Source organism: Trachurus japonicus, chromosome 14, assembly GCF_045865225.1.
Source record: "Trachurus japonicus isolate A0001 chromosome 14, Traja_1.0".
NCBI classification, from domain to species: Eukaryota; Metazoa; Chordata; class Actinopteri; order Carangiformes; family Carangidae; genus Trachurus; species Trachurus japonicus.
In genome coordinates, this window is record NC_140920.1 from 23,804,002 (window position 1) to 23,830,966 (window position 26,965).

The 26,965-nt window shown below is 42.9% G+C and overlaps 1 protein-coding gene across 2 annotated transcripts; it reads right to left on the reverse strand.

Moving 5' to 3' along the window:
* On the reverse strand, positions 1-25,169 carry crebrf (creb3 regulatory factor). Of its 2 annotated transcripts, none has more exons than XM_085798426.1 (10): positions 25,051-25,169; positions 15,606-15,851; positions 14,572-14,697; positions 8,593-8,768; positions 5,096-6,249; positions 4,785-4,982; positions 3,677-3,866; positions 3,461-3,534; positions 3,155-3,274; positions 1-2,196 (listed from the first exon to the last, which is right to left on the reverse strand). In XM_085798426.1, exons 2-10 carry the CDS (start codon positions 15,612-15,614, stop codon positions 2,078-2,080), a joined length of 2,166 nt encoding a protein of 721 aa, XP_085654552.1. In that variant the 5' UTR covers positions 15,615-15,851; positions 25,051-25,169; the 3' UTR covers positions 1-2,077. The 2 variants fall into 2 exon arrangements, with proteins under 2 accessions (XP_085654552.1, XP_085654554.1); XM_085798428.1 differs by lacking the exon at positions 25,051-25,169 and adding an exon at positions 24,303-24,937.
* Positions 25,170-26,965: the final 1,796 nt, after the last annotated feature.

Consider the following 26,965-nt stretch of genomic DNA (forward strand, 5'->3'; position numbering starts at 1 on the left):
CTTTAAAACACAATTCAGTTAATATTTTGATGATGGACTAGACCTTGTCTACATACAGAAATCATAAAAAGTGACACAGGAACATAACATTTTGGTTATTGTTGGTGACATTTTGACAAACAAGCAATAATGTAACATAGCTTATTTACTAGTGCTCTTGGTTTTTGTCCTAGATAGAGCCATTAACACAACTAGCATGTGGAGAGAAGAATCAGTTCAGGAATGAAGTGCTTCCTCGAGCAACAAATTTACTGGAGAAGCCCACGGATGGGATTAAATTTTAGAAAAAAAAAAAAAAAAAAAGAATGAATAAATGAATGAATGTTCCTTTTCTGTACAGAATTGGACCCAAACTAATTTCACAGTTCTATGAAGTTCCCTGACCCTCCCACATTTCTTACATTCAATACGGCGTCAGGTAAGCTGTGCAAAACCTTACTTTAACTGGCTGGTCGCCGTTTCGTTGCATGTGTCTTTGGTACAAAAAACAATCAAAATATAGTGTGCAAATATCTTTTGTAACTCTAAACGAAAAACATCAGGTAACCCTCCCCCTGATCCCCAAAGACAGAGTACCAAAAACCATAAGTAATCTATTGCAGAGCCCTCCTATATACACAGACTCTGTGGCATCACGCAACGAGAGCTTCCATTTGTTTTATGTACATTCAGAATATCTTTAAACGACTGAAATACACAACAAACCCACAAACGTCTCTCTCTCCCTCCTCCTCCGCCTTCACAAACAACCTCCCTCAGTGTAAAGTAGTCCCTCCTCTCCTCGGCTGGACCTCAGGGAGCTCTGACCAATCGCCTCGTCTCGTTCAGTCCCTCTCACTCATACACTCACTCAGACTTACAGAAACACACACATACATAAACAAGGCACAATGAATAGAACTCTGATCAAACACTAGTATGAACACACCAAACTGGTCGTCTCTACTGTACAAAAAAGGGGAGCCGGTGCCGTTTTGTCACTGGGAGACACGTCTATGTACAGATTCCTAGAGGAGATGGATCACTGTTCATGTCTTCTTCATCACCATCATAATCTTCCTCAGTCTGCTCCCATACTGGCAAAATGCCTGGTTCAGCCAGTCCAGTTATATCCAGCACAAGGCCAAAAAAAAAGCACCAAACTACATGTGCTTCCTCTCCACATGGTCAAAGCTACCTCCTGTCCTTTAAGTCCACATTGTCAAAATCAGACATGAAGCTTTGTCCTGCCTGCGATAAGATACACGTCAACCCCAGCAGGACGTTTGAAATCTGAACTCTCAGCGTCTACTTTTGTTTTCTTTAGAGCATTAATTTGCTTTCTCTTAACTCCTACACTTTTACAATAGCAGAGCTGATTGGCAATCAGAGGATGGCATGAACATATTTAGGCCTTCAATACAAAATATTTCCTGCCACCCCATCAGCTGTCTTGGCAACCAAAGGCATTTTTTGTTGTTGTTGTTGTTGTTGTTGTTTTAAATCGAAGTGCTTTTTTTTTGTTGGGTCAATTTAACATCCTGGAGTTAATTGTGTTTGTTGCCATGTGAGGTGAATCTCGTCTAGGAAATCATGTGTAACAGTTCATCCTTTGTCGTCACAACCTCAAACAAATCGCGTGAAAAGTTTTCCAGTGGTTGCACTCTTTGTGTGACTGTCTCTGTCTCAGCCCAGGAAGCAGACCTCCAACTAGTCTGACCCAACACCATACTATGTTAAACATTTCTAATAATCACCAGTGGATTTAGGAACGTTCTACTAGCTATACACCGAACCATCACTTGCTTTTTCAGAGGCGCGTTTCCCAACAGATGCTCACGATGGGTTGGGAGACAGTGACGCACTGAATCTGCACACAGCGTGCAGAGACAGGAAAGCTAGGGTGTATGCCCTACAGGTGCATGGCTATTAACAAGCACACATACATACACACAGGGAGTGGTATGTGTGTTTGTGTGACTAACGATGTGCATGTGCTCGGGGGGGTTGGAGGGGCATGCAGACGGGAGCATAGTTACAATGGGACAGCACGTTGGTAATGTCTAGTCCACTCCTCTCAGTGGACGGGCGGCTCCGTCTACATTTTGGAGGTGGGGACTCGCAGGCCGACCAGTCCCCCGGTGGGATCCCCTCGGCCCGTGTTCTCCAAGATCTTGTTGACGAAGTCGGAAGTCTGCCCAGCAACTGGTGATGCAACTGCGCGCAGAGACACATAAAGACACACGCAGATGTTAGAAATGACTGTAGCAGGGCGAGTAGATTGTGTTGCAGGTAACAACAACCTATCACAACGCAGCGCCGTGCACTTTTTATCACTTTAGTCCCTTCTCATACCATCAGCACTGTCTTTACATAGCTCTGCAATGTTATTATCACCTGCTTCCCACGGTGTATTTCACTCACGAGTACTTGTCATATCCAAGTTGTCACATTCTTTTTTCAGCTGTGAAATAATGTAGAGTCTGTGTGAGCAGCTGATTCATGTACATTTCCTCGTCTTATCTTATTTTAATCTCAAGGAAGATTATCTATTTTCACATCATGTTATCTACTTCTCAGTATGTTTCAGTGGGTTGCAACGATTTGATTTCTGCAGCAAGTCATTCTAAAGTTCTCCTTTTATTTCTTGCACACAACTGATTTGTCTCGTTATTTTGGTGCTCTGATGAGCAGAAGCTGGAGTGGTTGTTTAATTTCAGTGTGTTTAAGACTGTTTGTTTTATTTCTAAAGCCTGGAAAAGAAGACAGGAAAATTTGTTTAATTAATTTCTAATGATTTCCCTTAAACCCTGGCATTGTTTTCCTTTTCCTTTTTCGGATAATGGTTTTGAGTGGTTTGTTTTCTTATGTCTTTGATATGCTGATGATGTGCTTTTGTCCCGGTTTGTTTTCTTGGTGTCTTAAGCCCATGCGGGCTGGGCATACAGAAGACACAATAATAAAAGTCATTCATTCATTCATTAACTGTAGTCTAAGACATGTTCTAAAATACCTGGCAAAGTAACACCTAGGTCTTTATATGAAGTGTTTTTAGTTGTATTGCAATACAGAGCTGTGAACCTTCAACAGTTCGGGCTCTGTTCTATGTGTGTGTGTGTGTGTGTGTGTCTGTGTATATATATATTGATTCAAGGTTCAACTCTTCATTTCTCACCAAGTGTCTCCTGGATGAGCTGCTCCAAAGTGTCAGTCATGTTGGTCGGACGGGGAGAAGAGTCCTCGACTCGCGCCACGATCTCCTCCTTGATGGCGTTGATCACAAACAGCAGCCGATCTACAGGAGGACACATGAGTCAGAGCACAGACACTTTCACAGGAAACACACTCAAACACATCTCGGCTTAGGTCAGGGATTCTATCTGTGATTGACAACAAACCGTTTTTAATGACTGGAAGATATGTTTTAAAAGTGATAAACTGATTAATTAACAGGTGTGTATAGGTGCATGTAGCGCCGTACCGTACTCTGTGCTGAGTCCCCACAGCTTCACCTTGTTTGCTTCATACTGCGCCTTCTTTTTTAAACGACAAGCTCTACACAACACAACACAACACAACACAACAGATGGTTAGAAACTGAGAAACAACATGTGCTGCTCTCAGATCAGCGTCTTAACTGCGGGCAGCTGCTGTGAACTCCACTCGGCTGCTACGGCAACGCGTGCACGCATTTTACCTGGATGCCAGCTTGTTCTTCTCCTTGCGGGACCGGGGTCGTGCGGTCAGCGGCAGCTCGCTGACCGGCGTCAAGTCGCTGATCACCTTGTTCAGCTTGCGGAGCTCGGTGCCGATCTGCAGCAATTTGCGCGGATTGGGAGTCAGGTCCTCCACATCCGTGCGGCGTGACTTCTTCAACATGTACTTTCCTTTACGACAAGGGATGAGGAGAAGAGTTCAGAGATCAGAGTCAGCTCTAATTTAATGTCAGAATTGGTTTCTTTTTGTTTGTCAAGCTCATATCAGTGGATGTCTGTTTAATACCCTGCAATCTGGGTAATAAATGAATTATGAAACGTGGGAGAATTTATTTAAATTTTCCACACCATGAAAATATCTCACCGTTCACTGAATATTTCTCTGAGGATTTATACGTTTTCTCACAGCTGTCAGCAGGAAACATGTTATAAAATGTCATTTTCCGTTTAGTCATGGTTGGCGACACCTGTCCTGTGGTGGCTCTATACCAGGTCTGGGTTCGGTAATAATACAGTAAATCATTACTGGTGGCTTGTTTGAAACACGGCTGCCTGGTTGTTATTGAATTTTTCTTTTCTTTTTTTAAAAACACCACAAGCTGTGAAGTGCTTTTTCTTTTTCAAAACTGTTAATAATAAAAAAAATAAAAGCGAAGACACAAACATGACTCATCCTCTACATCCTCAAACAAAATACATTTTCGAACAAAAAGGATTAAATAAACACTGATGTGAGTGCAGGAGAAATGCTTTGACGCCTGTGGTAATGGTTCATGTGCTTTTGACTTTCACTGTTTTTTAAAAAAGAAGCGGTGCAGCCTGTTGTGTGAAGGATGAGATATGCTCTTTTTATTCACGTCACATTTCCACCGTGTTCACTGAAATTGAAATTGTGGAAAATCCAAACCAGGGCTGTCCTGCTGAAAGACTGTCTCACTGCACTGTCCTCTAATACGACTGAAGTGATGAAGCTTCTTTTCCATTGGAGATTCTCACAACGCTTTTGACCGACCGTCTTAAGTCTTAAAGCTGGAAATATTTTGCTCTGAAGTATAATTTATATGTATATGTGTGTGTGCTTATGTATACCATGGAGAGGCCCGTTCTTCTGGTACAGGTTGCTAGGCAGCGTGTGTCTGTCCCACTCAGACGGCTTCAGCATCCGCTCCTGTTTAGAGGGGGTGAGCTGCTCGCTGTACTCCCAGAAGTAGCGACGCTTGCCTCTCTTCCGGCTGGAGACTCCTGCTGTCAGGCCTTTAATATCCTCCATCAGCTCCACGTCGCAGCCTGGAGGAGGTGGGAGGGAGACGGGGACAGAATTACAGCAACAAAAAGACAGCAAAGAGGAAAATGGAGGTGGGACACTGAGACAGAAGAGAGGGTGATAATTAATCTACTACCTGGCTCAGAGAAGGCATCGCTCATGTCGTCGTCCTTGTCCGCTTCGTAGTCTTCGTCCTCCTCCTCTTCCTCCTCCTCATCGTTCTCAGAAAGCTCGTGCTCGCTGCCGAAGCCCTCGTCGTGGTCTTCGTCGTCCAGCTCCAGCCCGTCGCCTTCCTCGTCCTCCTCCGCCTCCGCCTCGTCCTCCTCGTCCTCCTCTTCCTCGTCCTCCTCCAGCTGGGGGTGAGCTCTGCCGGCCAGTTTGCTGCGGGTCAGGAACAGAGAGTAGTTGTGCTCCTCCTCCTTGCTCTTCTCCGTGCCCTCCACCACGAGGACGGCGCCGCTGGCCCCCGCCACGCTGTCGCCGCAGTCGGCCAGCCCCAAGGTGCTGCCCTCCAGGGCCTGGCTGGCCTCCACCAGCTGAGGCACGGAGGCGGAGGGCCAGCCCACGGCCGTCTCTCTCCTCGCCGCCCCCTCCGCCCTCCTCTCGAAGCTCGCCAGAGCGCCGGAGCCGCCGGCGGGAAACGCCACCAAGGTGGCGCTGGCCGAAGTGGAAGCCTTCTCATCCTGGGGCTGGGAGAGAGGCAGAGGAGGATCTGACCTCTCGAAGTCTGTCGGGGAGGGCAAGTCGGGCTGAACGATAGCACTCACTCGGACTTTAGCCTTCCTCACAAAGTCAGAGCCGTGGGAAGTCGGGGCGACCATCTTGGTTCCTCGCCCCTGGGACTTGCTTTGAGCCAGCCCGTGGTCCTGGATTAGGCTGAGGTGGGTCTGGGTCTTGGCCATCGTCTCGGTGCTGGAGGGGACGGGCCTGGTTGCTTTTTGGGAGCCTTCGGGGAAGTCTGGGAGAAGGCTGCGGGATGGACGAGATGAGGACATGCTCGGGGAGGGCCGCGCCGAGCCGGCGCCAAATCCTTGGCCGGGGATCAGGGGTCTCTTACTGTGACAGGGAAACTGGGAGGACTGAGGCTGAGGTTGGGGGGTGGGCAGGGTCAGGTCGGCGGGGGGGTAGAGCGCCTCGCACACAGGCTGCGAGTCCTCACTGTTGAGCTGAGCCAGTGTCGGGGTTCGACTGATCACTTCCTCGTCCTGGTAGGGGCTGGAGAAGTCGTCCAGTCCGAGGAAATCCACCTCTTTGGTGCCCCAGATGTCACAGCTGGCCAGCCGTGTGTATCTGTAAGCACAGAGCCAGATCTGTCAGCAGGGAAACTCTCATTATCTACACAGTGTTCAAAGGAAAAAACTGTTTCCTCTTTTTGGTCCAAATCTGAATTTGTAGGAGAAAAAAATAATCAATACTGCAAAACAAGTTCTGCAAACGAGAAGTTGAAATGTGTGGCTGAGATCTCAGACAGGCTAACTACCTTCTTTTTTATCACATGGCCTTTTCCTTTCAGTTTGGATTTTATTATCTACATTTCAGTTCTCGCTGTAAAGCACTTTGTTCAAAAGGTGCCACAAATGTCTGAGCTTGTTACACCTTATGAATATTTGCACTCACTGAAGCCAGTGAATGTTCTTCTATTTGAATTCACGAAATGAAAACTGTGATAACTGAGTTTATCTTCAAGAAAATGTTTCTCTGTTTTATATCAATGTAAAATGAACATATTTAGATTTCATCTTGGACTGGGATACTTTGGCAGCTTGAACCAAACAGACTTAAAGTTAAGCCTGGAGAGCTTTTGTGTGAAGGCACCTGTCATCACAAACAGCAAAGGCAACAGGTTTTCCGGTCTGAATGACGCATCTGATCCTCAGTTCACTTTCCAGATCAAATTTGCACCTGTAATTCTTGTGTTCAGTGTATGGCTTTACACTTTTGTAACAAGTGAAAGCAGTCAAAACTCTTTGTACCACGAGTTATAAATATACCCCATGGACAAACAGAGAGCTCAGAGCCTGTCTTCACTCTACATCTGGTAGTTACAGTTTTGACACCCACACAGACACTGTCTAACTCCATCTCTTTATGGAGATCCACAAACACTTTCCATAACACATGAGAGCACCCAAGCTGCAGCGTGGGACCAGTCTGGACAGTCCAGGTTGTAAAAGAATGACTCACTCATTAGTTGAAAGACGTGGCACTTTCCTCCGTTCCACTCAAACATGACCTCAATCAACCCTGTCAGCAGCAGATACCCCCCACTCCCCTCCCCAACTCACCTCCACCTGCACTCTTCCTCCTCAGTTGTAATAGCCGTCAGATTTCAGACACTGGTGTCTGTCCTCAGAGAAGATAATACACACAGCTATTCTGGCAGCAAAGCGTTAGGATAGCTGCAGGACAGGCAGAGCATCACCTGAGATCCAGGGAATCTGCAGCAGACGGCTGCCGAGTTGTTCCTCTGAACCCCTCCCTCTCTACCTGCTCCACATCATCCAGTGTCACACAGGATGACCAGCTGTGGCCAATAACTGTAAATTCAAGTGCTCTAAAAACCCTGAGGCGCCCATCCAATCTCACAACATCATCTCATTTTCCCAGCAAAACAAATAATTTTACATTTATTTCATACAACTAAAATCAACTGCTGGGGTCACCTTATTAGTAATGTAAAATACATGAATTAGTTGTTAAACACTGACTTCAGGATGAGGCATGAAAAGCTTAAATATTTATATCTTTTTGTTCTTTTTTTAACTTTGCCTTTAACTGATTGGATGGATGGATGGATGGATGGATGGATGGATGGTTGGATGGATGGATGGATGGATGGATGGATGGATGGATGGATGGATGGATGGATGGATGGATGGATGGATGGATGTGTGTATGGATGGATGTAAGTATGGATGTAGTATGTATGTATGTATGTATGTGTGGATGGATGGATGGATGGATGGATGGATGGATGGATGGATGGATGGATGGATGGATGGATGGATGGATGGATGTGTGTATGGATGGATGGATGTGTGGATGGATGTGTAGATGGATGGATGGATGTGTGTATGGATGGATGGATGGATGGATGTGTGGATGGATGGATGGATGGATGTGTAGATGGATGGATGGATGGATGTGTGTATGGATGGATGGATTGGTGGATGTGTGAATGGATGGATGGATGGATGGATGGATGGATGTGTGTATGAATGGATGGATGGATGGATTGGTGGATGGATGGATGGATGGATGGATGGATGGATGGATGGATGGATGGATGGATGGATGGATGGATGGATGGACTTGTATTGTCATTGTACAGTCACCTGGACAACGATAGGTGCTTTAAGATATAAAAACATATAAAGTGCTCCACATAATAAAAACACATGCTACACATAATATGGGGAAATGGGGAGGCAGAGAGAGGGGAAATGACATGCAGCAAAGGACCACCAGATTCAGGATTCGAACCAGCCTCAACCCACTGAGCTATACGCCGCCCCAAAAGCTCCAATGTTTCTGCATCTTAGGACTCCTTCCCGACACTCGGGATACACAGACAATACTCTTCATTCTGTTTGCAAAATATTAATTACAGTGCATAAATAAATGATCCAGTACCTGGTGAGGTCCTCCCAGTAGGAGTCCCACTGTTCGAACGCTGAGCTGCTGTAGACCGTCTCGCACTCGCCGAGACCCATGAGCTGATCCACGCAGCCCTCCACCTCCTTTCCTCCGTCCCCGACCCCTACCACGCTGTCCCCGCAGGGGCTCTGCCGGTGGGTCATGTCTCTGTCCTGCTGGCAGGAAGAAAAGACAGAGGTGAGTCACGTAGTTGATAGGGGTGGGAGAAAAAATCCATTCACAGAAATATCGCGATATCTTTTTTGACGATTTTTAAATCGTTTTTTTCTTTCTAAAATCGATTAAAGGGACAACGAGGAGTTTTGGAAAAGCGAAGCGTTTTCACACTACATTTATGAGCCTCCGCGCACCGTGAAATTCTTTGACCAGCGCAAGACAGACTCATGTTTTCATTCATCAATAATTAAAGTCAGAGGTTGGAAGACAATCACATACCGTCGTAGTTCCGACCATAAACGGCAATTCGGCTGCGTTATTCTCATAACTCATCACGAAACTGAAAGTAAGGAAACGCTGGTCGGCTTGCCCAGCATTTCCACCACCACTAATAATAACTAAATAACCATAGAGACAAAACAATATATTTATCGAAAATGGGCCCATTGACAAGTGTGGGTAACGTAGATTCATCCACATTAACGTGAGACTTTTTTATAACCAAATAGAAACTCCTTGTTGTCCCTTTAAAAAAAAAATTGATTTAAAAAAAAAAGAAATTTATATTGTGCAATGTGCATTTGTTAGCCTCTTTTACATACAGAGAGTCCAGGTTTTGAAAAGGGTTTAAGTTCACTTTATAATGGAGTATGTTATATATGTTATATATGTTATAGGCTCCTACAGTATTTGTGTGCAGATAAATGTTAAAAATGCAGACTAAAAATCGAGAAAATCGGCAATATCGTAGAATCACAATTTAAATCGAATCGCCATCCAAAAAATCGTAGAAGAATCGAATCGGGAGAAAAGCATATCGTCCCAGCCCTAGTAGTTAACATGTTGAAAGTGTGAAGCGCTTTATATCAGGAGGTTTTGGCAACTTCAGCTTCAGTGTGACGGTCCAGTGTCTATGGTGAATAAAACTCTACAACACTGCTTGTAAATCAAACAAAAAAGAAGCTGCTAACAACTTCACTTGACACTGAGTTTTCTTCAGTTTGAAAGTTATCCAATAACAGCTGCCTGTACATCCATGGGTACAGCGTAAACAGGAGCATCAGACGCAGAGCCAACTCCCAGAAACACGTCAAACAGTTCACTGTTGTTTTCTGTTTTTGCCAAAAAGCCCTTCTTGTGACAAATATACAGTATGTGACCAAGACTCAAAGAAAATCTCCAGTTTTTACATCAACTGTACGGACAAGATGATTTTTATCTGATGATTACAGTATGATACAATGATTGATTACAGTATGATACAATATGTATATAATTGACATTGATACACCATTGACAGTATTTGATAAAAGAATATGAATAAAAATAAATTCAGCTGAGCATGAAAGGAAAGTGGCAATTACAGTTGAAAATATAATAATGTAGATACAGTACACTATCAGAGGGCACTGGGTTATTACTGGAAAATTGAATTTTTATATGATTTCTGCATCATTTTGATGAGGTATAATGAGGTAATTTGACAGGTTTTCAATTTGCTGCCTGAACCAAAAATGTCATTCCCATCTGGTTATTGTGGCCATAAATAGTTTCCCAGGTAATTCCAGAAACTGTACTGCATCACAACAGCAGGTTGAAGGAGGACTGTATTCACGTAGCTCGCTCCTCGCTGCAGCCAAAGAGAACTGCACAACAAATTCAACAACAACACTTCTCTGGGCGGCCTCAGCGGTTCACCTGCTCATCACAATCTGTTTGAATAACGCTGAAGGCTCCAATTGCATAATTTTATTTTCACTTTCCATCAAAACACAGTCACAAGGGCAATGTGGCTGAGATAACCACACCATAAATACATATCGACAGTGGGTGAAGCTGACATCCGACACCGTTTCTGACTTGTTTTTCTGTCAGAAAGGTTTTAATTTGCACAACATGAGCCAAAGCAGATTAGTGGTAAGGGTCTGCTGTTAATCAATATCAGTTGTTGCTCAATTGGAACTTTAGTGAGCCACCAGAGGAAAATCTTTCTGCAGTAAGGAAGCTAAAAAAAAAATTAAAAAAAAAAAACACAACTGGAGACACTGACAGTGCTGGGATTATGTTAGCAGTTTAGAGTGTATGAAAGACACAATAGCAGCAGCAACACAACACAAAATGCTGAGCCTGTGTGGAGAATCAAGAGGCGTCACAAGGCTGCACATAAGCATGTCAAATAAATGAAAACTTGAACCTGTTGAATCCAATTTTTCAGAAGCTTCCAACTCTGACCAAAGGGGAGCATATCAAATTCCTGAAGGAGAAGCTGGTCTGGATTTGATCAAATGGATTTAGCTTGTCTGTGTGATTTGTCTTTTATAGAAAGCTCCAGTGTTTACTCGCCGTCTTGACAGATTCCTCCACCACACATTTAAACTCTCATAACAACAAAATTTGTTTGATCTGCAAAATCACTCCATCAGGCATCTGTAAAGCCTTTGTTGACACATCTTGCATATTTCCCTGTGTGAGTAGATATAACAAAATATTGCAGAAACAGAAGACAAGTTAACCAATATCTGTCCACACTGGAAACTAAGAGAAGATGATGATTCATCCTACACATTCATTTCTGCTTTGTTACTATGGTGCACACGTGAATCTGTGCTGGCGGGCAGTAGATGGAGGTGGACACCTGCGGCTGACAGCCTCGGTGCTGACAGGTGAGCTGTCTGTTTAAAGCTGCCTCACATTGTCTGCCTGTGAGCCTGACAAATGTCACATGGCTGCTCAACAATTAGACACAGATCTCTGTTTTAAATGTCACGCAGGCAGCTGGGCTGACCTCGCACAAGCGTAATCTGAATTCTGACATTTCTCACTATTAGTCCAACTATGACTGACAACCACTGTACAAAAGATAAAAGGAAACAAAAGTACCTATTAATATGGATATTTACACTATAATCATTGACAATTACACTCTTAGAAATAAAAGTGCTAAGTAGAACCATATATGGTTCTTCGGCTTGTCCTCATAGGAGAACCCTTTTTGGCTCCTGGTAGAACCTTTTATAAAGGTTCTCTGGATCAAAATGGCTCTTACTGGAACCGTCCTTTTTTTCTTTTTCTTTTTTAGCGCACCATCCTTCAGACTAGGGGTGTCAACATCTACACGTGTAAACGGGTACAAATCATAACCGTTTAGAAAAACCAATAGCCGTTTACACATCCCCCCCCCCCCCTCCTCCTCGTTCATTTCTAACCAATATATAGGCTATAGTATTTTTAGGGGTGATAATGTTGCCTGAAAGCTTCAGATAATAATGGACTGCGTGTCAATCCCCCCTCACTTTATCTCCGCGTAGCCTGCCCGTCTCTCTCCAGCTGTCCTTAATTTCAAAATAAAGGCCGGGGGAAAAAAAAAACACAGACTCCTCCGGCCTGTAGTAGCCTACTGCGAAGGAGGCTCAACATAGCCAGGCTTTGTGTTCATGTTCCAGGCAGCTTAACAAAACCTCAAGCCCCGGCCCGAGTTAACACGAAGCTGGTTATCAACTTGCTCCTGACGCGAGGAGCGTATTCCCTCATCTGAACATCTGCAGGTGCCAGGCGGAGACGCTCAGAGAGAAAGTAAACAGCAGCGGATCAGCGCGATCTCTCCGTAGCCTACAAACGCAGACAGGCGGCCGCCTCAAAATCTATAATGCAGAAAAAACCCTGGTCTGAGCAGACGCTGATAATTTTTATCCAATGACTCAGCGACTGTGGGACACACGTGCTTTTGTTTACAAAGTTGATCCGCTTGTGAAAAAATGCAATGTGAATATAAACCGCACCAAGTAAAAAAAAATTTAGTCCGCACCAAAGCAAGTGAACTATCGGACTTTCATGGTGTGAATACGCCCTTAGTGTTACCAAGAACCCTTGAAAAACCCTTTCTTCAGGAAAGGGTTTTTCAGAAGCAAATGGTTCCAGGTAGGCAAGGCAAGGCAAGGCAAGGCAATTTTATTTGTATAGCCGATATTTACAAACAGTTTGTCTCAAAGGGCTTCACATAGCATCATAACAACATCCTCAAGGTACCCTCAGGTAGAACCCTGGCCCTTCTAGAAGAACTCTTTTAGAACCCTTATTTCTAAGAGTGTAGCACTGTTACCATTCTCTCTCTCTCTCTCTCTCTCTCTCAAACCCAACTGGACAGACAGTTTTCATCCAACTCTATAAAGTGAATTTAAATAATGTGTATTAGAATTAGGCGCTATAGAAATAAAACTGAGCTGACTTGAAAAAGCATCTTCACCAATGCTCTACTAGGGTTGTTAATAATTAACTCTAAACCATTAACCGACATTTGAACAATCAATATTATCACTTAAACAATTAAACATATTTAAGTTTACTGCATGGTGTTAGAGATGATCTTCAGACACTGATCAATGCATGTTGGCGGTTTTTGATCATTAATTAACAGAGAGCGAAGGAGGTGGTTTCCTTTCAGTGTGTTAGACTTGCTAAACAGTTTATTTGCTATTTATTACATTATAAAATATTTACCTACCACGGAGTACTAGGCTCTTATGCTGGCTCTGCACATGTGTTAGATGATTTGCGGCTTGACTTTGAACAGGAACAAAACTTTACATTTCGCTCTAACCTAAATATTTCACATGCTGTGAGCCTGTGAGGAATGTCTATTTTCATCCACTGAAAACACCTGGATGTGTCATGGCAGAAACAGTAAAGCTGTTGCTGACAACATTAAAATGGTTTCATCCTGATTAAAATTCAATCCAAACTTTTTTCCTGTTTTTTTTTTTTTAAAGTCTGTTTAATTTTAAATGCAAAGTTACGTAAAACGTGTTGTCTTGTTGACTGTTTTGTGTCTGAAGCCCCCTGTTTATTTGAATTTTAAAAAGTAAAAAAAATAAGTGCCTCTGCTCTTTCGAATTATCATCGTCTTTGCTTGTTGGAGCTTGTGTGCTGTGCACCAAGTAACCTTTTTTTCTTCTTTCTTTTTTAGCTCAAGCTGAGCCGAGCCATAAACCACTGTGATTTTCCACTGCACATCAAGAGCAGGTCAGACTCGTTGTCTACCTTGATGACACAGTGGAGGCGCTGATTTAAGAGCCTGTCAAAGCTGCCGCTCTTGATTCATTGATCATCTCACTGTGACCGTATCCGTTTGTCCTGCTCCTCCCACCAATCTTTAAAACTGACGCTTCACAATAAAAGACTCTCGCTGGTTGGCCAGTGATGACCTTTTAATGTGAAGTGGCATCAGCGTCAGCATCGGCGAAAACTTCACACAGGTCTGACGGCGGTGACAGCGATCGGTGAACAAGAAAAATAGGGCCGATATCAGACGGTTAACAGGAAGCGAAACTCCAAACTACAGAGATTATGTTTGATGCCTCGTTGGAGATCGTACAGAGATTTGTTCTTCTGTGACTCTGCACTCAAATGAAAACAAACGCTGAGCTGAAATCACCTGCAGTTGAGCTTGGAAAACAGACAGATGCTACTAAAGTGGATAAAATGTGCTTAGATAACTCTTTTATGCCAGTCAGTCAACATAAAACCGCATAAGTGGGAAATATTTGCAATTCACAAAAAAAGTAAAATATGAAATGAATGGAGTATTTTGTTGTTGTTGTTTTTCAATTGTGTCTATGGACCTAAAGACACAGATCGTTCCTCATGTGACTCATTGACAGCACAGCATGAGCAGCTGGGACTGATATGTAGAAGAAATTAGACTCAAAGGATGTTTAACAAGGCCTGATGCCTGCCTGTGAGATGAGCATGTGTGTGTGTGTGTGTGTGTGTGTGTGTGTGTGTGTGTGTATAGCCACTCACCAGTTCGTACATGAAATCTGGGTCAGAGCTGGTGGCGAGCAGCTCAGTGCTGGTCAGGGCCTGGTCAGCAAATGAGTAGTTCTGAAAGGCGTCCCCAAAGGGAGTCTCCATCCCACTGACGCTGGGCTGCAGCACAACAAGAAGAAAAGACAGTTCAAAAATGTATATATAATAAACATGAATAAACACGACTACCACCAAAACCAATATCTGATAAAGCTGTGGCCCTGTGGTTGTATTCATTACTCTTGTATGTAATGAAGCCTGACTGATACTGGGATCAAATGTTGTGGGTTTAAAATATCTGATTAAATGACACAATAGATGGATAAATGGATAGACTATACAGTAATTATACTATACAAACTTACAATATTATTAACACATGGCTAAAGGTTCAGTACAAAAAACTGCAATCACAACAAACAGTGTTTCTTCTTGCAGGATACCACATGTTGCTGAGGGACAGTCCTTCATGTCACTGTAGTGTCTGGCATGAATGATAATGCGATAAAGGCTGAGAAAGAAGAGCAGCATCATTTGAAAAAGAAAAACACTTGGGGGGAAAGATCATCTCCCACTGAGGCCGATTGCGTAACGCTTTAATTAATTCAGCACCACAGACAATAACAAAACAAAAAAAAAAACGAATACAAAATCATGTCTACACTTCATATTGTATCATTTAATACATATTTTTTATAAAGATCCTGTTCATATTTTCATTCACGAGCTCACTCGCTGTTTGCTCATCTGCCCCCAGCAGCTGTTTGGATGTAGCATCCACTGAACCAGGATCAGTCTGTTCAACACGACTGAACTGTTTTTCTATGATACCGCCTGTCTGCGTCTGCTTACTGAGAAGCTCCTTTGTTCCCATTTGTTCAGTGGATTCACCAGATTTTGGTGGATAAAATTTTATTCCTGTAAGATTAAAACACCGTATGGGCTTAGCAGTGTTATGATATTTCATATCATTTTGACACCTGTTTTGGCAGTGATGGTTCAGCTTCCCTCCACGTTGTCCATCTTACCTGAGGCATTGCCAGGCACAGCTTAAAGCTCCAGCGGGGGGAACCTCTGGGTCTCCTGTCCAGTCCCAGTGGTGTGAGGTTGTCCGATCAGCACGATAAATTACTGCTGAGGGAGACGATAGCAGAGTGCTGGTGGATGCAGCCTGCTAGGCTGGCTGGGTGGGTGGGTGGGTGGGGGGGGAGGGAGGGAGTCAGTAACTGGGCTCAACCTGGTCTGGTCTGGTCTGGTCTCTGTATGGGTAAGGCCTGTGGCACAGACACAGAGAGAGAGCACAGCAGAAGAATTAGAAAACGAAAGGAAAGGAAATGAAGAAACAACCCACCATGAACATGCAGATAGATTTTAACCACAGCTGCAGAGGTTGTTTGTTATGAGCCGTGTGATCATGATAACAGATTTGCAAACAAAGCAAAAATGAAATATTCAATTAAAAAAAGAAACATGCAAACAATAAAATGCCACATTAAAATGACTGTAAATAAACGACTGAATCCATCAGCTGATAAACATGAAATGATTCTGTTAAACGTTCATTACTGATGTCTGAGGTTTCTAATCTTTTCCAACCACTTAGAAATCTCTAAAATCTTGGCAACAACAACAATGTGAAGGCTAAATAATAACTTCTCGAGGCACTTTCTACTCTCATGATATTGACTGAAGATTTAGGATGAGAATTACTATACGGTTGGATGCTTCTGTTTTTACCACGGATGTGATTTTTTATTGCAAAATCAGACCAGAGAGAGAAAAAACAAGTTGTGACGACATAAAAGTTGCTATCACAGATTTCTCCTGGTAATTGGCCTTATAAAGGAAAAAAGTAAAGCTTCATTCTTTTAAAATAAATAATTAATTTGAAAACATTAAATTTATTTATTTATTCATATCATTATGTATGTCTGAAAAAAACTTTCTCATGATTACATGGATTCCAAATATTAAATATTCTATGAATGTAAAATTAATATTTAATTATTTACACTTTCACCCCTTTCTGACATCTGATAGACCAAACTGAAACTTGTTTTTTATTATTTCAATATTTGAAAATACCACATATTTCCTGTAACATTCTCAACATTCATCATGCATCAGCAAAATCTAGTGCACACGCAAAAGTACTGTGCATGTTCCTCAACCTCCAAATACCCAACAATCATACAATACTACTGACCCATCAGAGGCAGAAGAGTTAATAAAGTTGGTCCTAGTTTATTAAAAAAAAAAAAATGTCACTAGAGTACACATTGCATTTAATTTGGCTCTAAAATTAGCTTTTGGAAGCCGGGGGTTAAAAGTTTGCTCAGTAACTATGCACGTATGTCAACAAGACCTTTTTTTTCCTCTGAGCATTTGCGGCTATTAATATGCCTGTGTTGTTTTCTCTTTCTGAGATTCCTTTCATGCTTGTGAGCAGCCTCGTGCTATTTCATAATGTGTTTTGTTGTGGTGAATCTCAGCCAAAAAACAGCCATGTGGGGGCAATAAGCATCTACATAGTTCAACTAGAAGAGTCAATGTATTGATTACTGAACCCACGCACATTTACAAAGTAACTGATATGAGTTGGTTTCCTCTCTGAGCTGTGCTGTGAGAGTTACTGTGACAAAGGTGAGAGCATCATGTGGTTAGAAAACCAGTCTGTTTCTATGATGCTGCTATGACCGGAGGACATAATGACCCGTCGGCCGACCCGGACCTGAGCAGGTGAAATTTACAGACTCAAGTGGAAGTGATTGTTGGCATGGTTGCAAGGGATGAACTGCAGAAGCTAGAAGGCAACATTTTATAAGTTCCAAATGATAAGCATTTCAGTGTCATCATTTATTATCAATGTCCATTCACTGCCAGCGATGCAGCATCCCTCCTTCTCCATCCCTCGCATTATCTCTCTATGCAGCTGCACAAACAAGCTTATGAATGACCATTAGTTCCTAGAGGAGGTGTGTGTGTGTGTGTTTCTGTTTCTGTTAAACAGACACTGGGGAGGTTGGCAGGTTCACAGGGAAGCTAACTCATGGCCACATTCATTTCAATACTGGGTAAACTAGAAGGGCACTCGAAGGTAGACTGCATACCTCCACCAAGGCCAAACAAAACTGTTTCTTTTTTCATAAATACCTAGACCTGAACCAAACAGAACAAGCTCACAGATCTCTGTATCATGTCTGATTACATGAAAATCCACATTCCTGAGAAATTGATTTTAAAAAATGTCAAGGAGAGTGGTTTGAAAACTGGCCCAGATCCTGTCCATCCGTCAAATTTGGTGCAAACTAGTTTTGGTGCAAACTTTTTTGTGTCATCTCGCTAATAAACAAGTAAACAAAGCAATTAGAGGGGCAGCGGTCAGACGCAGACCTCCACCGTCAACCATCACATCAATTCAGATAATTAAGAGCAAATGATCCGCATGTCCTTTAACTTTTAATGACTGTAATGGCCCATGCTCCATACCTCCACCGAGCTTGGTGTGACTCAGTTTTGTGGACATAATGAAACTGAGATGAAGTAAAAAGTTCCCTTGTTTTTCCTCCATGTACTGATCCGACTCGACTGTAACAACAGCCAGGCCTTTGTTAGTCACATAAATAGCTTCTGTATCTCTGAAGGAACACATCATGGGAAACGCTGTCCTCAAACACTAAGTCTGTCCAGCTTCTAAAAATGCTGAAGTGTTGCCTCCGGGCCTTCCTCTGTTTACTGATAACTGCTGGACCCTCTGACGCAGCACCGACCGGACCGACCCGGTCTGAACCTCCTTCATCTGTTCGGCTCTCTCACCTCTTTAGGTCTAAATATAATTTGATGTTGTGAGACGTATCATGACGAGGCAAGATTAGCAGACTGACCAAGCTAGTGTGGTAGATCACTGGCATAGATAACGTAGGCCATCTGTATACTCCACCACGCCGAGGCTTTAACTTCTCTCTCGAGCACTGTACTGGTTGCAGCACTATGAATAATATCTCCCAGGATCCAGATTTGGGCTGTCCCCAAATTCTGACTGATGAGATCTTTGGGGAAAGAAACATCATAAAGGATCCCGACCGGGTTTGTATTATGAGAGCTGGTGCTGCCACTGATGGTGCTGCAACAAAATCCCCCATAGACCTCCATCGTGTTCACAGGACATCTCTACAAACACAATGCAAATTATTATTGCTTTTTGATGTGTTTTGTGGATTCCCGTAGTGCATGTGTTTCTGACTGGTGTGATAGGCAAGAGTCTTACTTTTAGTATTTTAATATTATTTATACTGATGTTATATCATGCGACTGACTTGCTGGATAGTAACAGTTTCATAACACCAATTAAACGGGGTCAGTTATTTGTTTATTTGCTTGATGGTCTTGGTAATGCTGCTCTTGTTGCACAGGCAGAGGTGGGGCCGCTGGTAATCTCTGTCTGAATGTGTAAATGTTTGTCTGTATTTAAATGATCCGCACAATACTCTTCATTGTGCTTTTGTCCAATCTCTAACAATAACATACCACCCTAGAAAGTCCATTAACAAAAGAGCCCAGAGCCTACAGCAGCTCTCCGCTGTAGCTGCCGGAAGTTTCTGTGAGAATAAACTACTGGGGAATTTGCGATGAACATCGATCCCTGCATTACACGCTGGGAAACCACCGAATTCTCCCTAACTCCGCTGCCTCCGCCCCCCACAATTCGTCCTCCTAAGTCGAACATGCACAAGATGTAAACTTAATTTCATTTTGAATTAATATCACTTTCATTCTCTGCTTGTTTTTTTCACTCTCCTGCTTTCCTGCCCCACCCACCAGCTGCAGCACATGGACTGATCTTTGGCTGCTTTTTGCATCGCAAATAAATGGGTTTCTGCATGGAGACATGACCCATGGAGCGAACAGCTGACACCACAACCGTACACCAATCCCACCCCTCTCTGAGGCCGAGCGCCGACTGACTCGAATGCACTTCTCACCCCTGAGATCCGTCCCCGTATATAGGCTCACTTTGCATAGAGGCAGGAAGTGGCAGAGCGCAGTGCTAGCACAGCTGAGTTTGTAAAAGCAACACCTTTTTACCAACACCAAAGCGGCATGCAAACACACACAGTCTATGCGCTTAATGTGCATGTACCTACGGTCATGGTGACCAGCAATGTTATCTGGAGCTTAGCCTCACGAAATTAGAAAATGTGCTCATCGTCCTATCTCAACGTGTACTTCCTTCCTGGGCAGCTGTGTGTGTGTGGCTTCTCTTGTAACAGCAGCAGAATGAGGAAACATATGGCCTGAACACAACAATAACAGCAGCATTAATCCAGACCCGCTCTGCTATCACAGAAGGAAACAGAAAGCCTCCGTTCACGACCAGGGATCTTACAAACATGCAGAAAACCAGCCGCAGCACTTCTCACCTCTCCAGTCAAAGCTGCACTGAATATTTTCCAGTAGCACAGTTTAATATAATCCAACCCGCCGCTCAGTAGCTGACACAGGCTGTGATGTAGAGCTGGATATTTATGACCGAGCCTGACAGGCCCCAAAAGATTCGAGCTGAATTTCTCTCCCAGGGTTTGGTCAGACTTAGTGCAAAGATGAAAACTGCCAGCATTAGATCTTCACTCTGAGCTCCTACACTCTGGGATTTAGCTTGTTTTACAGCAACAACAGTGTTAACTGTAGTCTTAGGTTTAGAGTTATGATACAGGGTTGAATATCCATCCATCCATCCATCCATCCATTCATCCATCCATCGGGCTTATCCGTGCAGAGGCGCAGGGTGTAGGAGCCAATCCCAGCTGACATAGGGCTAGGGCAGGTTACACCCTGGCCTGGTTGCCAGTTTATCAGAGAGGAGGCTGAATATCAAGTTTTCTGTTGTATTCTCCCTAAGGCTGCGACAAACAAAAACATACAACTAATACATAAAGCAATGGTCACAAAAGAAAGATCAGGTGTACATATCTGAGGTGCATGGGGGATTTTAGCTGAGACCAGCCCAGGTAATAAAACACTCCCCTCGCTCACGGTAATTTGATTGACTTGTGACTATGTTGTGGATACATCTCACATGTTGGACATATAATCCGTCTTCTTACACAGTTTACAAAATGTGATTGTGTTCTTTTATGGCAACCACTTGACAGTCAGCACCTTGAACATGTGGGGTCACGGTGCTACCTCCCCTACAACTGTGTGGTTTCCTGTGTCAGAGACAAGCGACTGCGTCCAAAATGGACTCAGCGGCTCATCTGTGTACGTCAGAGACACGAGCATCAGCTGGGGACGCAGCAGCACCGTCTGATAGATCGAGATGCGTTTTTTTGGTACAACTGTATAATTAGATCAATTGGTTAAGAGGCAGAAAGAAAAAACTGAATGGAAGTGATAATCACACATTTGTGCACACATTTAGATCTGGGGGAGAAAATAACCATGCATATTTAAATTTTCAACAACCAACTCCCACTGCTACTTTGCTCCTCTCCTCTGTCTGCACAAAAAGAGATGAGTCTAGTTGTGACTGTGCTGTGCTCGTCTCATAGCCCCCTCCACTATCATGCAAACAGCTCACATTCTCCGCCTCACAACATTGGACTTGATCCAAGTAGGCCAATCAGCAGTGTCTTATTTGGAATGAGTTACCTACTGATACCAGTCATCTCCTGATCCTGAGATAATAAGCAGAAGATGCCAAACTGACTAAAAAAGAACATGTGAGTGAATCTATGCAAATATCAGGAAAGGTCATTAGCCCACAAACCCTAAGTGTGTGTGTGTGTGTGTGTGTGTGTGTGTGTGTGTGTGTGTGTGTGTGTGTGTGTGTGTGTGTGTGTGTGTGTGTGTGTGTGTGTGTGTGTCCAGTGTGGTACCACACAAACAGAATGTGGAAGCTCACACTCTGCCAACTTTGTGTAAAGGTTGAGGTTTTTAATGATTTGTTTACATGGCTATTTTTGTGCTGCCCCTTACGTGATATAAACAGGCAGGTGATCATAAGAAAGAAAATACAATAATACAATACATACGGTAATGTATTGATTTTGATTTGATTTTTTTTTACATTAGAAGGAAAAATATTAAAATTTTAAACTTCAAGTCAATTGTTTAAGTATAAAACATACAAACATATACACGCATTTTTGCCTCTTCAATATAATTTGCTGCTTTTATGTTTGACATATTTCATTTCAGAGTAAATGTCAGTACTGGACATAAAAAAAATTAATTAGGAATCTGAGAAAAGGTTTGTATAGACAGGGGTCATGGTTAGAGAGGCCAGGATGCTCTAAAAGTGCACAATCTTTTTTTTCCTGCTCACTGAGCAGCCCTTGCACAAGACAAGACTACAGCATAAACAGCTCTCAAGACAGCAAAGTCATGGCTGTTATGTGGTCAATGGGATAACATTCAGAACCCCTCTGGTTTCGGTTTATAAAATACAGGATAAACAAAATGTTCAGTGTTTATTATTGTAGCGTCTTACTTTGTTTTGGCTCATCCGTTTCCTCACTCTCACTAAACCCTAGAGCGCAGGCTCATGATGAGCATCCCTGCCTTCAGCACTCGAGACATAACTATAAAGTCACAACAGAGAGGTTTCTTCTCTTCAGATGTCTAGTTCCAGTCCACGGCAGCTGTGTAACACCTGCGCATCACCTACTGTAGAGGAGGATTACTGTAGGCCAGTGGGTCGCAAACTGGGGGGGGGGTGCCACCCCTTTGGTGGGACACGAAGCCCCTGCAGTGAGTGCATACACGATCATAAGACGTGAAGAGAAACTAAGACCTTTGTACCATCGGACGTTTTGACTTTGCAAACGCAGCTGTAACTAATGTAGCTAACGGATGCACTGCATTGCAATCATTTCTGAAATGAGCATTTGTTATTAATGATGTTAGCTCCACCTGTGCTTCTCCTGCTAACACGTCAGGAGGCAGGTCGACTTAATTACTAATAATGAGGCATGACATGGCAGTTCAGACAACGTCCTCCTGTCCTCATGTCCTTGTGCGAGACACTGAACCCCGAATGGTTCCCACGTGTGAGGCCAGCACCTTGCATGGGAGCTCACGGCCAGTGGTAATGCCAAACTGTGAGTGGTGAAGAGAAGAGAAACCCGTTGGATAAAAGTGGAATACAAATGCAGCCATTTATCTTTTCATATCTGCCATGAAAAAGATCAATTAATCTGACCGATCTGAGAACAAGACAGGAACAAGAATTATTCACGCGCTAATGATGAGTATCATTATCAATCAATCTGATGATCCCTTTCCTTGCTATGTCTTCTGATCTATAAATCATTGGAGAACAGGGAAAAATTCCCACAACAATCTCCCAGAGGACAAGGTGAGATGTTAGATGAGACCGAGTCAGGCAGAGAACCGGCAATTATTAAACGTTTTGCCATTTATGCTTCAAAAAGACTAATTAATAAAAAAGTGTTGCCAATTAGGCTAAATGTGTTTTGATCGACTCGTCATTGCAGCTCTAGTGACAAGACTATCAAGCTTCAGATTCAGAAGGTAAACAACATGATAACAGACAAATACATCGGTCAAAAATAATAATAAAAAGGTCTGGGCAGAGAATAACATTTATGAGGAGAAGCGGAGCTCAGGTTCTTAATCAGGTCATTTCAGTGACATACACATGGCAGCTCAATTTCAACATGACAGAAAAACATCTGCTGTGAGCACACAAGGACACGACTAATGTAGGCTATTATGACAACAACAAAGAATAATCAAATAAAAGAAAACATATTCAATTGGATGCATGTGATGAACTGATGAGCACATGTTTTTAATGGTATGAACATGTTGTTGTTTTTTTGTCCCTCACTGTTCAAAAGTGATAGTAATGGATGACCAGCTGTGGTAAAGATGCTGCATTTAGCTGTAGTTTCCCCAAACCCTTATATAAACAGCGATAATGCCATATAGATAACCCACCAACATTACACAGAAAGGTATGAGGCAGAAGCAGAAATTGAAAATATCAAAAAGGTAGTAAAACAAAATCTTCTAGAAAAAACAAAGACATCAATCACATCCCTGCCTCTCTTTGTGATGCATGCTCTTATTCTGAAGAGCAAAGCACGCAAGCACAGACGTGTCTACATCACAACAATGATCGCCATCTAACAAGTAGTCGGGAATTACAAACAACCAATTAGAAACACCAATAAAGCCATAAATGTCACCAGTATCTCCACAGTCTCTGCACACAGCACAGATCCTCAGCAAAGCATAACAAAACCTCAATCTAACCCATTGTGCCAACACCCACGTAATCTCTCCTCCCTATTGGTCGAGCGCGGACGACAGCCCGCCCCCGGTCGCGTCTGATTGGCTGCCGCGACGTCACTCACGGAGGCTGCTTTATAATAAACAGTCCGTTTCAATCTAGGTTGAGGCAGAAGATAAACAAGTTGGAGGCCTACATGCCCGTGGCCTAGATAGCTATATTTAAAAGATATTTAAAGTCAAATCTCCAACCTAGCACAAAACCCGAATTCAACACAACACTAAACACTAATCCACGACTTTTATTAGCGTCTGTTTTTCAAAAGGAACACCAATTCTGACGTTTATCTAGTCAAGTTTTTTTTAAGGTGGAAATCCAAAGTAATCTATTATCCCAAATAAATCCTTAGCAATGACAGCCTCTGTGTAGAAACATAACTCTAGTTCTGTGTGTATTTTTTTTAAACCTTAGATCACATGGAAATTTCTGGCTGTGTCTTGTTTTTTTCCAGAAGCAGTGGATGTGTTTGGTATTGGGGGGCGTGTACCTGCCGAGAGCTCGGGCTGCTCTGCCTGCAAAAAAAGTCACCGTTTGGCATTTCACTGGCTCACTGACGTCTCCCCGATCACTAATTCACTTTAATATTATTTTCACTTGACCTGTAAATGGTCAGTTTAACACTGAAAAGGCTGTAATAAGAGGTGTCGGGTAGTTTAAAAGTAGAGTGCAATGCAATCTTCTTACATAAGTGCAGCTTTTAATCAACTATAGCCCCGAGTTAGACGTGTAACCACACTTCAGATGAGTCTCGTTTCACGGGAATTCATCAACAGAAACCAGTGGGATGTTATTTTTGACAGGTTTGTCATGGAGATGGGTCTCAGCTCAGCCCGGGTAGTTTTAGCAGCTGCTCTAATTTCTGCACGTTAACTCTCGCCGTTGAGGTCCCGACGACGACGGACGACATGTTCACGGTCTTTTTTCACGGGGGCTAAACCCGTGTTTTTAACGCGGAACTGGCCGAGCTGTGCTTCCTTTTTACCCGCAGCTCACAGTCAGTATGGCCTCCGTCCGCCCCCTTCCTCATCCCAGCTGAAGCCCGATACACAACAACAACCGACGTGCTGTTAGCTCCGAGGCTAATCCCCCTCAAACACCGAGCACCAAACACCAACGGCGCCGCGGCGAAACTCGCCAGACACGGTCCCACTTACTTTAAGGACGCCCCACACACGTCCCTCTTCACGCTGGACCTCGTGTAGTCTCCCGTATTGGAGATAATAAGGCCCACTTTTCAATGGAGTCCACACGCTGCTGCAGCTCTATCGGGTTTGTTTTGTTTTTCTTCTTCCTGACGGGTTCCTGGAAAGCGCGTGACTGCCCGACCACGTGGTGCGCCCCTGGGCCAATGGGAGGAGAGCTGGAGGCTGGGCGAAAACACTCCTGCAACATTTCACCAGACAACGATACAACTGTAGTTTTATAACATCTGTAACCTCGGTTTTTATTCACTTTATTCAATTTATGGTGGTTACTAGGTGCCAAAGCCGAATAAAACATGTAGGTGGTACAGTTTACAATTTGTTCTTGGGCCCCCCCAGTAGTTTCATTATTTACTCGTGCACCCAGAAACTATCCTCACAGTTTGTGTCATAAATAATTCAAGATAACATAAGGTTAAAATGATCCGGTTAACACTTAACTTGATTCATGAAACATGGTTTGAAGATTGTTTTGTTGATCATTGAGGATGTTAACTTTCCTGCAGGTGCATGGCCTCTGGATTCTTTTTTTGGACACTTTTTTTGTTGCTGCTGGTATTTTGCCTATTTGCCTATTTTACCTGCAATGGTAAAGTAGATATCATCAGTAAATGTGGTTAGACGTGCATGAGACTTAACTGATTATCATAAACCTGCCAGGAAACTGAAAAATCTCTTAAATCGCAGCTTCAGTCATGGAATAATACAAGCTCATACCAGATTATTGTGTTAATCAGTCAGTCAGATATGCCAATAACTTTCATGTACCAGCTTGTCAAGAATTAATATTTGCCACTTTTCTATGATAGTGAAGTCAGTATCTTTGAGTCACAGCTACCAGTCAGACAAAGCAATCAATTTGAATGCATCAGCTCCAGAGAATAATGATGGGTATTTTTCAAGATATTTTGGCATGTATTGAGGACAAAACATTGAGGTCATACGTCCCCTCACCTTTTTCAGAAAATGCAGTCCAAAAACAAAAAAAAGGAAAGTTTTTAATTTGAGTTAGCTATCCAGTTGATTTTTGTAATAGTCCCAGCAGTGGAAAACTGTGAAAAGATAAGTTAAACAAGATCATCTTGGATCCCAAAAAACTGAAAAGCTCCACCACGCTCAGTCCAAAGGGGGCTGGAAGATCAGCAGCTCCTACCCCCATTTCACTGGAAACAGAAACTGTTAGTACTCTATATGCCCTGTTATACTCTGGCTGTTACAATGGTAACCATGTGACAAAGACAGACATGAAATGAAATAGACAAATCATACTTATTGTATAAATATATTCACAAATATAGCTGAAGTCTGAGTTGCAGCTTTCAGGCAAAAAAAAAGCCACAGAGAAAGTAAAAGAAAAGAGATCCTCAAACGTCATTATTCTTTCAGTTTCAATATTATTCAGGAGAAAAAAATGAAAGTTAAATGAGTATGAAAGCTCAAAGTGAATACAATAATAATACAACCTGCTGAGCTCTGCCAGAATGTGAAATAATAACACTTCCATTGAATTCGGTGGATTCCCTGAGGACACTGAGTGTGTCTGATCGTCAGTATTGTTATTATTACAGTAAAACACTTTTTGTGAGTTTGGCCATGTTGTGACGTGTGTTAAATCCCTGATTCCTCAGCTTTTCATTTAGCTCCTTTTAAACTATCTTCACCCAACATGCATGGTGTTCTTTATCAGCAGGAACTCAGCTCTAAGCATGACTCATCATTTTGTCAGGTTAAGAGAAGCCAAATAATATATGATCAAGAACATACCATGCATTTTGTTGATAGCTAGTGGATTTTCTCTGGCCAAAATATTCAGTATATGGGCATGCACACGTATTATGGCTAGCTGTAACTAGACAGATGAAATCGA

Excerpts from the sequence above, each read along its gene's own strand:
- crebrf (XM_085798426.1), bottom strand. Across the intron at positions 8,769-14,571 it reads CAGATTTCATGTACGAACTG|GACAGAGACATGACCCACCG; the intron begins GTGAGTGGCTAT and ends TCCTGCCAGCAG. Across the intron at positions 2,197-3,154 it reads GCTCATCCAGGAGACACTTG|TTGCATCACCAGTTGCTGGG; the intron begins GTGAGAAATGAA and ends CTCTGCGCGCAG.